Here is a 15,681-nt window from a genome sequence, read left to right on the forward strand (position 1 = left end):
GCTCATGCCTGTAATCTCAGCACCTTGGGAGGCTGAGGTGGGCAGATCATTTGAGACCAGGAGTTTAAGACCAGCCTGGGCAACATGATGGGTGAAACTCCATCTCTACAAAAAATACAAAAATTAGGTGGTGGTGCATACCTATAGACCCAGCTACTAAGGTAGGTTGAGGCTGCAGAGTGCTGTAATCATGCCGCTATACTCCAGCCTGGGCAAGAGAGTGAGACCCTGTCTCAAAAAAAATAATAAAAATAAAAAAAGAATCCTAATGCCTACAGTTGTTGAAAGATGAACTTTTTTTTGAGATGGAATTTTGCTCTTGTTGCCTAGGCTGGAGTACAATGGTGCAGTCTCAGCTCACTGCAACCTCTGCCTCCTGGGTTCAAGTGATTCTCCTGCCTCAGCCTCTCAAGTAGCTGTGATTACAAGCACCTGCCACCACGCTTGGCTAATTTTTTATTTTCAGTAGAAACAGGGTTTCACCATGTTGGCCAGGCTGGTCTCGAACTCCTCATCTCAGGTGATTTGCCCGCTTCAGCCTCCCAAAGTGTTGGTATTACAAGCATGAGCCACCACACCAGGCCAAAAGATGAACTTTTATAACCTGTAATAATGAAAAAAAATGCTGCCAATTTAACCATGACAACCTCATCTTATCACTTAGAATTTAACTTTTTATATTTATTGAAGAGCTATTTTAGACTTGCTAGACATTAATTTTAATCATATATCACTCCTGTGAAAAAGAAAATAAGAGAGAAATAATTTGGTTAAGGTGTTCCTAAAACTCACACTCTGAGTTCAGTGCTAATGAATCACTGTTTGACTTGGAGTTTTCTATGTCTGTGCTTTTTTGTGTAATATTGTCCTCTTTGTCTTAAGAATATTGGTGAACTGGGACTTAAAGAGTGCTTCATTTGTAGTCATTGAAATATGGAGGAGAGGGAGAGGGAGAAATAGTGCTCCGTTATTATCTCTGGGGTTTCCTTCCAAGATATTCAGAATCATTCTGTATGTTTTCATTTTACTACATTTTGGTTTTACTAGGTGTCCAGACAAGTACCAGAACTCGTATTCCTCCTCGAATTGATTTCATTGACCGAAATGTTAAGAGTTTTAGTCATATTTCATTGTCCAGTCATGTGTCTTTTCTTATGACTTGTGTAGTTTTTTAATATTATTTTGTTGTTTTGGTAGAGACAGGGTCTTGCTGTATTGTTCAGGTTGATCTTGAATTCCTGCCCTCAAGCGATCCTCCCACTTCAGCTTCCCAAAGTGCTGGGATTAGAGGCATAAGCCACAGTGCCCAGCCTTGGCTTGTGTAGTTTTTGACTGGAGGATTGCATCAGCTGGGCATGGTAGTACATAACTGTAATCTCAGCTACTTGGGAGGCTGAGGTGGGAGGATTGCTTAAGGCCAGGAGTTCAAGACCAACCTGGGCACCATAGCGAGACTCCATCTCTAAGAAATAAAAATTAAAAGAAGATTGGAGTTATTCTTATGCTGTTCACCTGTATGGAATGCATTGTCTTTCTCTGGCTGATTTCATGGTTTCCGTTTTCATCACTGGTATTCATCCATTTGATTGTGGTGTGTCTTGGTGTATGTTGATGTGACTGTGAGTAAATGAATATGGGTGGTGCACGTGTTTTATACTACTTGAGGCTTGTGAGCTTCTTGGATCTGTGGGTGTATATCATTCATCAAATTTGGAGAATTTTGTCTTTATTTCATTAAATATTTGTTACTGCATAGTTCGCATCTTTGACCTCATAGATCTACTTTTTTTTTTTTTTTTCCCTGAGACAGTCTCGCTCTATTGCTTAGGATGGAGTGCAGTGGTGTGATCTCGGCTTACTGCAACCTCCAACTCCTGGGTTCAAGCGATTCTCCTGCCTCAGCCTCCCGAGTAGCTGGGATTACAGGCATGTGCCACCGTACCCAGCTAATTTTGTATTTTTAGTAGAGATGGGTTTTCGCCATGTTGGTCAGGCTGATCTTGAACTCCTGACCTCAGGTGATCCACCCACCTCAGCCTCCCAAAGTACTGGGATTACAGGAGTGAGCCACTGTGCCCGGTGCAAATCCATTTTACTTCTTTTGAAGGGATTGTCATGAATTTGGGGAAAGAATGAATGGTCTTGTATTTGGGTCTTTGTGGGTTCATAGGATGTCTCCATTTTTTAAAGTCTTCTACGTCTTTTGGTTAATCTTTAGGTTTCTTCACAAAGGCCTGTGACACTTCCTGTTAGGTGTAATTCCACTTAATAAGCATTATATTGTTTTGTTATTGTGAATAGGGATACTTTAAAGATACAATTTCAATATTAGTGTGGATAGATGGCATCGATTTTTATAGAGTCTAGCCATCTTACAGAACTTTTCTTTCATTCCAAAAGCAGGGTAATTGACTCCTTTGGTTTTCCCTATAGATGATCAAATCATTGCACATGTTTTCTTCTATTCTCATATTAGTACTTTATTTCTTAGTATTGGTAGTGGGCCTCCTTGTTTTGACTTCAATACTTTTAGTTCAGCATCAAGCTGTCTCATTGGGAATGCCATCAGATAACGTAACATTTATAACATTTACTTCTCCTAGCTTTATTTTTTTAATGAGTAAGAGCCAACATTTGCCAGCACCCATTAAGTTAATCATGTGCTTTTTTTCTTCCTTTAACCTGTTAAAATAGTAGCATTGATAGATTTTTCTAATCATTTTTTGGGGATCTTTTGGAAATACAATTCCAGGTTGCATTTCCTAGTGTTTCATCTAGTTTATGATCTAGGTTTCAGCTACTGTACTTGCACTGTTTATCAACTATTAAACCATTATGGCTTTTTATTTCTTTTTGAGACAGTCTCACTCTGTCGCCCAGGCTGGAGTGCAGTGGCATGATCTCGGCTCACTGCAATCTCCACCTTCTGGGTTGAAGCAATTCTGCCTCAGGCTCCTGAGCAGCTGGGACTACAGGTGCACCCTAATTTTTTGTATTTTTAGCAGAGACAGGGTTTCACCATGTTGGCCAAGCTGGCCTCGAACCCCTGACCTTATGATCCACTGCGTCTGGCCCATTATGGATATTCTCATGTGTGCTATAACCTTCCTGAGCCTCAGAAGTCCACATTACTCTTACGTTTTTGGAGGTTTGGGAATGGAAGGTGGAATAGTATGGTGAAGAGATGGAACTATATGTGGCTTATATTTGCCATTAAGTTATTAGATAATCCTTACTTCAAATGTAAAAATTTATAAAATGGGTTACTGGGAGAATTAAATGTTAAGGTGCTGTGAATAGTGTCAACTACCATGTAAGAAATTATTAAACTACAGGGTCTTTTTAATTTAATAAATGGAATTATGAAAGATACAATATAAACACATGAAAATCTCTAAAGCCATGTAAAACCCGAAGGCATTAAAATTTATTAAATGATGCAATAACAACAGAATTCTTTATTTACAATAGCATTATTTAACATCAAATAAGCAAATAGCATCAGCAAAGCAATATTAACTTGCATAAATGTATTTAAAATTTCTCTGAATATATCTACCTTTGCATAAACTGCTCACACTAGAAATACAAACATCAATGCAGGTGAACAAAGTGATGTTCAGAGTCAACTCCATTTTGAAAATAAATCACAACCTGAAACACTGTAAGCTTTCTCCTGAAGAACCATAGTTAATATATTGCTTAATTTTACCCTTGTATAATCTTTTCATATACACACATCTCAGATGCAACTTCATGAGGAACTGTACAAATAAAACTCACAAATGACAAAGGAGAAAAAAATGACAGTTAAATGTTTGAAGAAATGTATCATCATCACTATTCAACAACATAAAGGTTAAGTGATGATGCACTTATTCAAAAATTGTACACAATTCACTATACAAATATAATACATCGGACAGCTATGTAGGAATATACAAGACTTAAAAACAGATCTAAGGCATTATGCTAGATTTTAGCATTTTGAGGTTCTTGCACATAGCTTTTACCTGTAGTAAGAAACTTAAAAGATTTTGTTTTAGTCTATAAAGAAACACCAGGGAGAAAATTCTAATTAAAATCGAAGCCACTACAGTAATTTTCTTTTGTGCAGAGAATGCTTTGCTCTTAGGCAGCATACTACCATACAAACACTAGAAAATTTTAAATTCACACCAACAATTAATGGCTTAAGTTGCATTTCAAAATTGATTGTGTATCTTTGGGTTCTGCAAGTGGATCTGTGCCACCCATTTCATGTGTTAAGCCCATATGAACTCCATTTTTGAACACAGATTAAAAATTGCATTATATAAACTGCAAAAACATTGCTTTCAATTATTACAGGCCATAAGAGATACACATGGGGGAGGGGCATTTTAATCTTTGAGTCAAATAAATTCATTGTAGTAAAACAGCTCACTTCACTTTTTAAACTTACCACATTACATGAACACTTAAATGAGTTTTACAACCAAGTTAATGTATGTATACTTTTCACATTATGTTTTTCACATTTAGTAATATAAGTGAAACACTGATTATTTGTTCTATTAAACAAAAACCAAGTACTCAGTCTAACAAATTTATTGTGTACAGCATGAGAAATACTGATAATAAAGGGAACTGATTTGGCTTTTGCTTCTATAGTGATCAATATGATCAGAGGAATCCTTCACTTACTTTTCTTCTTCCAATTAGATGTAAAACAAAATCCATTACCTGATCGAAACCATAAGAGAATTTATCATCTCTTTTCCTTCAAAACAGCAATGATCATGAATTATTATAAATTACCAGTATCATGAGGTTGCAGATTTGTCTAAGTTAGAATCGACATTAAAATACAGCGGCAGATGGATACAAAAGAAGAGATACGTAGATAGCTTTGGACGGTGTTGTAGTGAAAAGGGACTTGAAACTCAAAACAAAACAAATCCAGTTTAAACTCCATTTCTCTTTTGTGCTGTGTGAAGTTAAAAGTCATTCTAATTCACATATTTCTAAACACTGAAACTGGTCACACTAAATTGTATGCCACGTGAGCCTCGGCCCACGGGGAGGTCCTGGAGTTCTGGGCCAACATCTGCTCGTTTTTTTCCATCACAGTTGGGCAACCCAATGGTTTGGTGGAGAAAAGTAGAGCCTTTTGAGGGGATATATGAACTGGTGGCCACTGAGAAGTGTTGTTCCTTGGCCACCTCCCTGTATTGAGATCCCTCTCAAGTGGAAAAAAGTATCGAAATGCAAATTTCCAGAAAGTTTCTTTAGTATGGAGCAACACTTTCAGACTGTCTACTTACCATCTATCTTTGGGCTATATCTCTTTCTATATTTCCATAATCTGTACATATAGAGAGAGATATAAATATAAATAGGGGTAGTTTGTACAATTTTCACCCTGCCACAAATGAACAATCAAATTTCAAGGAAAAACTTCTCTGTTCCTAAAAAGCCTGGCTAATGAGATATTATAAAATGCTTTGCTTTTTAGACATCAAAAAGGTATCATTCTGAAATTTAGGTAAGAAAGGTATTAGGGGTTAAGGAGAAATAGCTCAAAAAAGGTCATCAGTTTCTTGGTATTGCAGTTGTCTGAAACTGACATCCATTAATAAAAGATTATTTCCCTACCAGAGTGGGCAAGAAAAACAACCATAAAAGTGGCCTGCTTAGTAATGTGTAGTCTTTCTAAGGTTCGTTAAGAAAGAATATAAACATATAAAAATCAAGAATTGGTTCCTACAGCGGCTGCATATCATATAGATTAGATAAATGACTTATGAGCAGAATCACAAGGTTTAGAAAATAAAAAGTCTTAAATCTACAAATTAGGTCTAATCAAGGCATTGATATCCTTTACAAAACACCTTTAGGAGACATTGCTATGAAGATATCTAATTTAATACTGAAGTACCTCATTTTTGAGTCAATTCCACAATATGTATACCTCACAAAAATTATACAATTAAAACACGTAAGTTCTCAACTTAAATTATTGCTTGTTTACATATAAATTGGATTTTATGTACCTTACAAAACTTCAGCTTAGCACTGCTAAAAAACAAAATAAAAAACACATGGCAGAGGTCAAATCTGTCGTGATATCTGCTGTCAATTTAAACACACTGGCGTTTTCTCCCGTTTTGGAGGCCAGAGTTGCTGGGGAACAGAATAAACATGCTTCCAAAGCAGGTATCCTTAGCTTGATTGGTATCAAGTCTTAACTTTGCTCTTCTGCTTGCCAGTAAATGTATTTTATTTCGAAAATTCAATACTTAGCAACTGGTAAGTGGCTGGCAAAACATTTAAGGAAATAAAGGGGTTACCTGGTTTCTGTAGCTTATATTATTTTTTTAAAAATGAATGAAAGTGGGGAGGATAGGGAGAGAGGGGAAGGGAAGAGTCGGGCTGACAGGGAAGAAGAGACGCTGATTCAAGCTGTCTGATCAAACTAAAGGGAACTTAATTTAGAAACGAAAATGATTTCTTCTTGATTTATGATTCAGGTGAACTAGTTGGTTTTAACAAAGAAAAAAAAAGGAAAAAATATTTGTTAATGTCAACAGCCCTCTCACAGGCTCCTTTTCAACTGTTCCATTACTGGAGACTCTTTCCAACACGGTCTTTAGAGCTTTCTACAGATACAACTGTGACTTTCTTGGTCTTCACTCACTGGGTGTGTCTGTACATACAGCGCTGTCCACGGCGTCTGTCCTGCTTCCATCCCAAATGCAGGCTTTAGCTTAAAACACCTTTAATTTAATTTTTTAAAAATTCTTTTCTTTCCCCCAGATAAAATCTTACTTTGCACTAGACTGATTAGCCAGGGAAAACAAAGCAAGAAACCAGTGTCTGGAACCAAACAGGAACGGAACAAGAGCATGGTTCTCCTTAAATACATACATTTAAATACATTCAATCTGACATGGGTATGAAATTTGCCTGTCAACATTTACTTTGCAGGAGAGATCTAAGTTGCACTAAGGTGAATGCAGTGAACAGACTGAGCGACTGTCTGGATGCGAGCTTCAGACTGTCAAGAGAAGAGGCAGCTCCTCCTGTCACACCCGAGTGGAAGCCACCCTGGGAGCCAGGGCCCAGGCCTGTCTGCTCTGGCAGAACTGGCTGGCAGGTCAGTTGGGTCGAAACAAATAGACACGGCTCTCCAGACTGGAAGTGTTTTGAGCAAGTGAGCCCGGTCAGCTGAAGAAGCAACTGGCTACCGTCAGTGTCAGCAATATTTCTGTAGGAAAACAGACAGATACAAAGTTGTGAAATATCTCTGAGGTTCTGATGAAACCATCATAAAGCCCAACACAAAAACATCAAAATCCCTGACTGTTTTCAATTATGTAAATCACAGAGGCCACATCTGGATGAATACATTTGATCTGAAGGTGAACAGGCAGAGGGCGCCATTCCTCCCTCCACACAATGCTTCCAGGAGCCATGGAAGAGGCCAGCAGATCCTACTATTTCTTGTAGGCCATCGTCTGCGAAAGGTCGATGAATCTCTCCTTAATGACCACTCTCCTACCAACAACATCCTAGCTACGTTTAATTTCTCCCACCTTCAATAAAGATGACTGAACAATTCACCCAGCTGCTTTTTGGCAGCATCCAATCCAGAAGGGGCCACTGCTTCCTAATCCTTCCTCAAATTGATCCAGAACAATAAAATGGTTCTGATTTTCCCTAACCAGATACTTCCAAGGTTCTTTGGGTGTGTTCTTCTTGGCTCTGGCAAGCTAAATCATGAAATCACGATGGGTTTTGATTCCTGGGGTTTTCTTTCTTTTTTTTTTTTGGAGACGCAGATCCTTTTGTTACCCAGACTGGAGTACAGTGGCACGACCTTGGCTCACTGCAACCTCAGCCTCTCAGATGCAAGAAATTCTTCGGCTTTGGCCTCCTGAGTAGCTGGGACTACAGGTACCCCTACTGCATCTGGCTAATTTTTGTATTTTTAGTAGAGATGGGGTTTCACCATGTTGGCCAGGCTGGTCTTGAACTCCTGACCTCAGGTGATGTGTCCGTCCTGCCTTTTCAAAGTGCTGGGATTATAGGTGGGAGCCACTGTGCCGGGCCTCTTGGGGTGTTCTTGCTGGTTTTTGATGCTATATGTTGATGATGTTGAGTGACTTGAATACCAAAGGTTATAGTGAGCATGATATATGGCATTTCTTTGGCTGGTACAAATGTATCTGTCAATGATCTTCTTTGGCTATTGACTATCTTCCTTCCAAAAGTTTTCATTCACTTAGCAAATATTAATTCAGCATCTATTATATGCTAGGTGCTGGAATATATCCACAAGAAGACATTCTTGGTCACTGCTATCACAAGAATTGCTGAATAGCTCACTGCAGCCTAGAACTCCTGGCCTCAAGCCACCTGAGTAGCTGTAACTATAAGCATGCTGCTCCCACCATGCCTCACCTGAAAGATGCCTTTGCTGAAAAGAGAGAACACCCTATATTTACCGAAAACTGATGTCTGAGATCTTAAATGCTACTCCTTCCATTTTGGGTTTAGTGGGCCCCCATCAGGCATGAGATGCACGTGAAGGTGAACCCCTAGTCCTGCATCACAGTGCTGTGGGCTGGCTGCAGACCTACCCCTGACACCCCGGCTGGGCACTCTCTTCCCCTTGATAGGTCTTGGTCACCAGTTCTCTAAGTGTTCAGGCTAGCTGGGTGGCCCTGTGTAAATTATCTCATCCTCTGAGATTCAGTCTCCTCCTGTAAAATGGTGAGGGGCCTTAAATATTGATGCACTGGCACTGTCCCTGGTAAATTCGAGGCTATAAGGTTCATTCCCTTCCCTTGCTCTGGGAGGTTCCTCCCTCCTGAGATGAAGAATCCCAATGCCTGAAGCTGAGAACGCTTCCAAAAATGTGGCTGATATTTACTGTCTCTCCACAGTGTTTATGATTATCTTTCTTGTCCCTTCAAGATCTGAATTGAGAAGAGAGTGGCACCAAAGAAGGAAATTATCCCTTCTTGGCCTTCTCCAATGCTACCTGCATAAAACCCTTAGAAAAGTCTCACATGCCCCCAGTGTTCCCTTCGGGGAAGTGGCAAGAGGGTGCAGGGGTTAAGAATACACATTCGGGGTCAGCCGGCCTGGATTTACTTCCCAGTGTTGTGAGACCTTGGTGGAGTCATTAAACTCTCACAACAGTGGCTCTACCAGACAGTTGTGGTGTGGTTTAAATGAGGGAATCTAAACAAAACTTTTAGTGGAGACTAGGCTTGCAGTAAATGCTTAAGTACATGTTGGATGTTTCTATACTTTTTAAAAAAGGCAGAATATGGGACCATCTCAGTGTTCTGCTTTTATAGTAGGCAAATCTCTTCTTTTTGGAGGTTACATGGCAGCTAAAGAAAGAGCACAACGCAGGTCAATTACTGGGGCTCTTGGGAGAGAGGGGGTGGCAGACTGGGCCCATGCAGTATTTGAGGGCCTTGCCCTACAGAATGGCTTTCTCGGGGCCCCTGCTCTGCTGGAGCCCTGGCCTAGGCTGCATGCAGCCACATGATGAAGGGGGAGGAAGGAAGGTCTCATCTCACTGTGGTGAATTCAGGGAGGGAGATAAGAGCCTGGCCTCCCAAATGCATTTTTCTCCCATAGAGCTATGATGTACTGAGATGCTAAGCTCCCTGGTACTTTTGGGTTAATACAGCCCCTCTGTGGGAGCCCAATTATCAGTAACATCACTGTTCTTCTGGGAAGTGCTCTAAAGGAAACAAGAGTATCTATGACAGACTGTTCTCTGGCCTTAACAATCAGCATGAAGAAAGTGCAGGTGATTGAGGCAGATTCAAGAGGGGGACTCGAAAAAACAGGGAAGTCGAGGAGGTGTCAGTGGCCTGGGCAAGACCTAACAGAGAGGCGCAATATCGTCCAGGATGGAGTGCAGTGGCTGTTCACAGGTGTCGTCATAGCTCACTACAGCCGAGAACTCCTGGCCTCAAGCCACCTGAGTAGCTGTAACTACAAGCATGCTACCCCCATCATGCCTTTTCTGGGAAGTGCATTCCTGATTTCAACTTCTGCACATAAGCCACCACTGAGTTGTGTGGCCGCTCATTTCCTGTACTCAGTGGAGGAGAGACCAGAACTGACACCAGGAAAGGCACCCACCCTTCTAGGTATGTACAGACAACATCTACAGGACTCCCACCCATAGCCAGCACCTCTGCACCTGGGACTGTGGTTCTTAAAAACAAGAGAAACCGCATGGAGAATATTCACACAAAAAGTTAAAATCTGGAGCCCTCAACTTGAATTCTAGTATTAACCAAATCATCCAATATCCACTTATTAGTATTTTTTTTTTTTTTTTTTTTTTTTTGGTAGGAAACTAAACAACAACCCTGTATTGTCTCTATTGGGAGAGGACTTTTTTTTTTTTTTTTTTTTAAGAAATAGTTTTGCTCTTGTTGCCCAGGCTGGAGTGCAATGGCACGATCTCAGCTCGCTGCAACTTATGTCTCCTGGGTTTAAACGATTCTCCTGCCTTAGCCTCCCAAGTTGCTGGGACTACAGGCGTGTGTCACTATACCCAGCTAATTTTGTATTTTCAGTAGAGGTGAAGTTTCACTGTGTTAGCCAGGCTAGTCTCAAACTCCTGACCTCAGGTGATCCACCTACTTTGGCCTCCCAAAGTGTTGGGATTGTAAGTGTGAGCCACTGAGCCCAGCCAGGAGAGGATTATTTTATTTTATTTTTATTTGTATAGATTTGTGGAGGTACATGTGAAATTTTGTTTCATAATGTGCAGTGAATGATCAACTCAGGGTTTTAGGGTGTCCATCACCCAAACGCAATACATTTTTAACTGTAGTCATGCTACTCTGCTAACATTACATTTCTTCCTTCTAACTGTATGTCTGTAACTTCTCACCCGCTTCTCTTCCTCCTCTCCTGCCCTCACAGTCATCCTTATCAGTCTCTCTCATCTACTTTTCCACTCTCTACTTCCATGTCAACAAATTTTCTAGCTCTCACATGTAAGTGATAACAAGCAATTCATATTTGTCTTCTTGTGCCTGCCGTATCTCAGTTAAGATAATGACCTCCAGTTCCATCCAAGTTGCTGCAAATGACATGATTTCATTTTTTTCATGGCTAAATGGTATTCCCCTGTGTATATGTACCACATTTTCTTTATCCATTGATGGACATGTAGGTTGATTCTACATCTTTGCTGCTGTGAATAGCACTGCAATGAACACTAGAATGCAGGTATCCCTGTGACATATTAACTTTTCTTCCTTTGGGTAGAAACCCAACAATGTGACTCCTGGATCAAATGATAATTCTGTTTTTAGTTTTTTGAGAAATCTCCATTCTGGCTGTACTAGTTTACATTCTGACTAACAGTGTATGAAAGTTCCCTTTTCTCTGTATCTTGCCAACATCTGTTATTTTTTTGTGCTTTTAGTAATAGCCATTCTGATTGGGGTTAGATGTATTTCTCTGATGATTACGCTGAGTATTTTTAATATATCTGCTGGCCATCTGTATGTCTTCTTTTGAAAAATGTCTATTCGTGTCCTTTACCCACTTTTTAATGGGATTATTTGTTTTTTTTTTTCCTGTTGTTTGAGTTCCTTGTATATTATAGATAATAGTCCCTTGTGGATAAATGGTTTGCACATATTTTCTTCTACTCAACAGGTTTTATGGAATAGGACTTTTTAAAAAAAAGAGCTACCTACTGTGAAGGGTGATATCCCTTACCTTAAAGGCCCACATAGGCCCATTTACCTATCTGCCAAACTGCTCAGAGCCCTCCCTGCAAGAAATCTGCTGCTAGCGATATTTCAATTAGGTCTAAGTATTAATTATGCTGCAGTTTTATTGGCTGAACATAGTACTATCATTCTCTTTGGAACAAGTGTTTACTAGGCCAGGCACCGTGGTTCACGCCTGTAATCCCAGCACTTTGGGAGGGTGAAGCGGGTGGATCACCTGAAGTCAGGAGTTAGAGACCACCCTGGCCAACATGGTGAAACTCTGTCTCTACTAAAAATACAAAAATTAGCCAGGCGTGGTGGCAAGTGGCTGTAGTCCCAGCTTCTCAAGAAGCTGAGGCGGGAGAATCGCTTGAACCAAGGAGGCGGAGGTTAGAGTGAGCCGAGATTGCACCACTGCACTCTAGCCTGGGCGACAGAGCAAGACATTGTCTCAAAAAAAAAAAAAAGCAAGTGTTTAAGGTGTAATAAGCAAATACAAATAACTAGATTGTTCCTCAACATAATGAAATACATAAAAACCCTTAGGAAGACTTAAGGGAGTGAGCAGTATAAGTTAATTCCTCTTTATCCTCCCAAAAATCTAGACTTATGATTCAGAAAAAGCAAAAATAAAAGTCTGCCCTAACACAACTAATTTTTTGCCACTTTATTTCTTGCTTTGCTATCATAGTATCATTCCAGGGCAAAATTATTGTTCTTCTGTTGGCTATGGAGATTACAGGAAAAAGATAAAGATATTAAAAAACAAAATTAATGTTCTTAATTCATATGCTACCATCAGCTGAGTTAAATTGAGCTTAAAGAAATAATCATTTGAGGTTAGGGAGGGCTTGACAAAAAAAAAATAAATAAAAAGAATCATTCACACAAAAGCACTGCATGCCAAATGAAACTACAAAATATTTTGTAACTATCTTTAATCTACTGGTTGACAATGTATCTATGCCAGCTTTGTTCTATAAAATATTCATGTTTGCTTTATTCCCATATTCATGTATTCCACTGTTCTCTCTTACCCGTGTTGTGTCTCCCTCCTGCTTAATCATATCCATTCCAGGCAGCTGGTTTGGGAACAGGTTGCCTCCCCTTAGAGCAGGATCATTAACCTGAGGACAAGAAGACAGCACAGTGGCTATGTGGAGCAGGACGTCCAAGAGTGCACTGGAAAACATGCGGCTGTGCCCTTCCTCTGTGTTTTTAGGGTTGTAAAAATGGGGAAAAGGAGCTGCAGAACAATGGCCTCATCCTTACACCTGCTCTCCCATGTATGTATTTTGCGGAGTCAAGAGGAACGTGAAAATACTTATCAAATACTAGCTGCCTTCAGAATTAACCTTCATCTGAATGCTGTACAGAAATCAAATTCAGTTGCCATAATAATAGAGCCATTTTCGTGCCATAACCAGAATGCTTTCTTGGCTAGTTCAAATTAGACCAATGACTCACATTTTGGACTTTGAAGTCATCTGAGAGGCTCCTGATATCTTTGCTACTTAGGTAAGTTATTAATTATCAAGAGCAAGTGTAAATACCCAAACCAGTGCTGGATTTTGTGAATTTACTCTGACCAAATGAAATATTCATTTGCATTTGTACATTTCTTTTACACATTAGAAAGTAAATGTACAAATGCTAATAGAATAATGATTTTTGTAGGAAGATATACTGCAGTTCTGTCTTGGGGCTTCCAAATTCACCACAGGATTCAAACAGTTTAAAATCATGCAGAAGTTTCAAAACAATCTGGATTGCTAAAAATTCAATAAAAATCAAATAAAAATGCGTCAATTTATTGCTGAGCAGATGGGACAGGATTGTGTTACACTAGACAACCTCAGCAGCCCTTACTTTGTATGCTTTCCTCAGCAAGCAAATCAGGAGTCACTAGTAGCCCATTTTCGCAGGAAATTTAACATCAACCCTACATTTCTCCATTGAAGAGATAAACGTATATATCTCTCTCTATACACACACACATATATATTTTAAGAGATAGGGTCTTGCTCTGTTGCCCAGGCTGGAATGCAGTGGTACATTCTCAGCTCACTGCAGCCTCAAACTCTTGGGCTCAATAGATCCTCCAACCTCAATTTCCCAAGTAGCTGGAACTATAGGCACCTGCTACCATGACTAGCTAATTAATTTTTTTCTTTTTTTTTTTTAGAGACAGAGTCTCACTATGTTGTCAGGCTGGTCTTGAATTCCTGGCCTCAAGCCATCTTCCTACTTCAGCCTTCTGAGTAGCTGGGATTACAGGTACGAGCCAACATGCCAGGCTAAAGTCTATATTTCTTTAATTTATATCTGCTTAATTTATCCAAATAAGCATTTAGCCACCATCAATTCAATAACAGAAGTACAAATTATTACTATAAGCGCACAGTCTTCTTAAAGTGCAAAGGGCTTTAAATTTTCTCCTGTACCACCTCACATTTTTATTAGTCATTTTAAAGAATAAAACATCGAAACTCTGTTATATTTCTTAAATTTTCACAAAAATTGTGGTCCACTAACATCGGAATTAAATAGATCTACTCAAACCCTTCGTCTTTCACCATTCTCACAGTTTTGTTCTAACAGAAATTCACAGTGCTGTCAGTGATTTAGTGATACGTTATTTACACTTTCCATGCAGCACTTTCTCCATATATGAAATAAGAGTTAGGGTCTTTGCCACATTTTTCACTTATGTGAACTATTGAGATCAGTGGTAGAATGGTCAGCATTCTGGGCCTTTTAAAATGAAGTCTTCTGTAAATACCATGGTACAATTATTAACCTCTACTTTGAGCTCTGAATCAGCAACACATTTCTGAATTTCAGGCTGGCTACTGCTATCTCAAATGCTCGGAGTCTCTGCCATCTAGTGAAGCTGGTTGCACTTAGGAACAGCACAATCATTTTGATGTTCTTCAACACCAAACAATTATTTAAAAAAATTATTGCATTCACGTTCCAAAGATTAAAAAGAATAGTTTTTAGATTATTGTATGTTTCTTTGCATAAATGAAGGATCCTTTCAAATTAACTGGATGGAAGGTAGGTTAGCCTTTGCTTTTCATCTGGTTTTACACTTAGAAATAAATCCATTATTGAACTATAATCCTTAGCCAGGCAGAGTGGTGCATGCCTATAATCCAAGCTACTCAGGAGGCTGAGGTAGGAGGACTGCTTGAGCCGGGAGACAGAGGTTGCAGTGAGCCAAGACAGTGCCACTGCACTCCAGCCTGGGTGGTAAGACTCTGTCTCAAAAAACAAGAACACCCAAAATGATAACCCCCTTATAAAGGTGTTTTTTTTTTTTTTTTTCCGAGGCGAAGTTTTGTTCTTCTTGCCCAGGCTGAAGCACAATGGCACAATCTCGGCTCACTGCAACCTCCGCCTCCTGGGTTCAAGCAATTCTCCTGCCTCAGCCTCCTGAGTAGCTGGCATTACAGGCGTGTGCCACCATGCCCGGCTAATTTTGTATTTTTAGTAGAGATAAGGTTACTCCATGTTGGTCAGGCTGGTCTCCAACTCCCAACCTCAGGTGATCCACCCACCTCAGCTTCCCAAAGTGCTGGGATTAAAGGCGTAAGCCACCATGCCCAGCTCAAATAAAGCTATTTTAAAAGTACACTCATCACTTCATTTTTAGAGATTCATTTTAGATACTGGTGAATCCCTCAAACAAGAGAAAAATGTCAATGATGAGAAAGTTAAGAAATATTTTAGGCCGGGCTCAGTGGCTCACACCTGTTATACCAGCACTTTGGGAGGCTGAGGTGGGCAGATCACAAGGTCAAGAGATTGAGACCATCCTGGCCAACATGGTGAAACCCCATCTCTACTAAAATACGAAAATTAGCTGGTTGTGGTGGTGCATGCCTGTAGTCCCAGCTACTTGGGAGGCTGAGGCAGGAGAATTGCT

At 39.9% G+C, this 15,681-nt stretch overlaps 1 protein-coding gene across 11 annotated transcripts in view; it reads right to left on the reverse strand.

The window, feature by feature from the left end:
* Positions 1 to 3,399: 3,399 nt before the first annotated feature.
* NCOA2 (nuclear receptor coactivator 2) overlaps positions 3,400 to 15,681 on the reverse strand; it is a 307,971-nt gene continuing 295,689 nt past the window's right edge. For 4 of the 11 annotated variants that reach the window (XM_032296306.1, XM_032296307.1, XM_032296309.1 and 1 more), the window contains 2 exons: positions 12,788 to 12,877; positions 3,400 to 7,249 (listed from right to left, as the gene is read on the reverse strand). In XM_032296306.1, the coding sequence (XP_032152197.1) occupies positions 7,238 to 7,249; positions 12,788 to 12,877 (102 nt within the window). In that variant the 3' untranslated portion in view covers positions 3,400 to 7,237. The remainder of the gene's footprint in view (positions 7,250 to 12,787; positions 12,878 to 15,681) is intronic. The other 7 variants (XM_032296310.1, XM_032296302.1, XM_032296301.1 and 4 more) reach the window with 4 other exon arrangements.

Source organism: Sapajus apella, unplaced genomic scaffold (assembly GCF_009761245.1).
Source record: "Sapajus apella isolate SASKATOON/1434 unplaced genomic scaffold, GSC_monkey_1.0 scaffold35, whole genome shotgun sequence".
Classification (NCBI taxonomy): domain Eukaryota; kingdom Metazoa; phylum Chordata; class Mammalia; order Primates; family Cebidae; genus Sapajus; species Sapajus apella.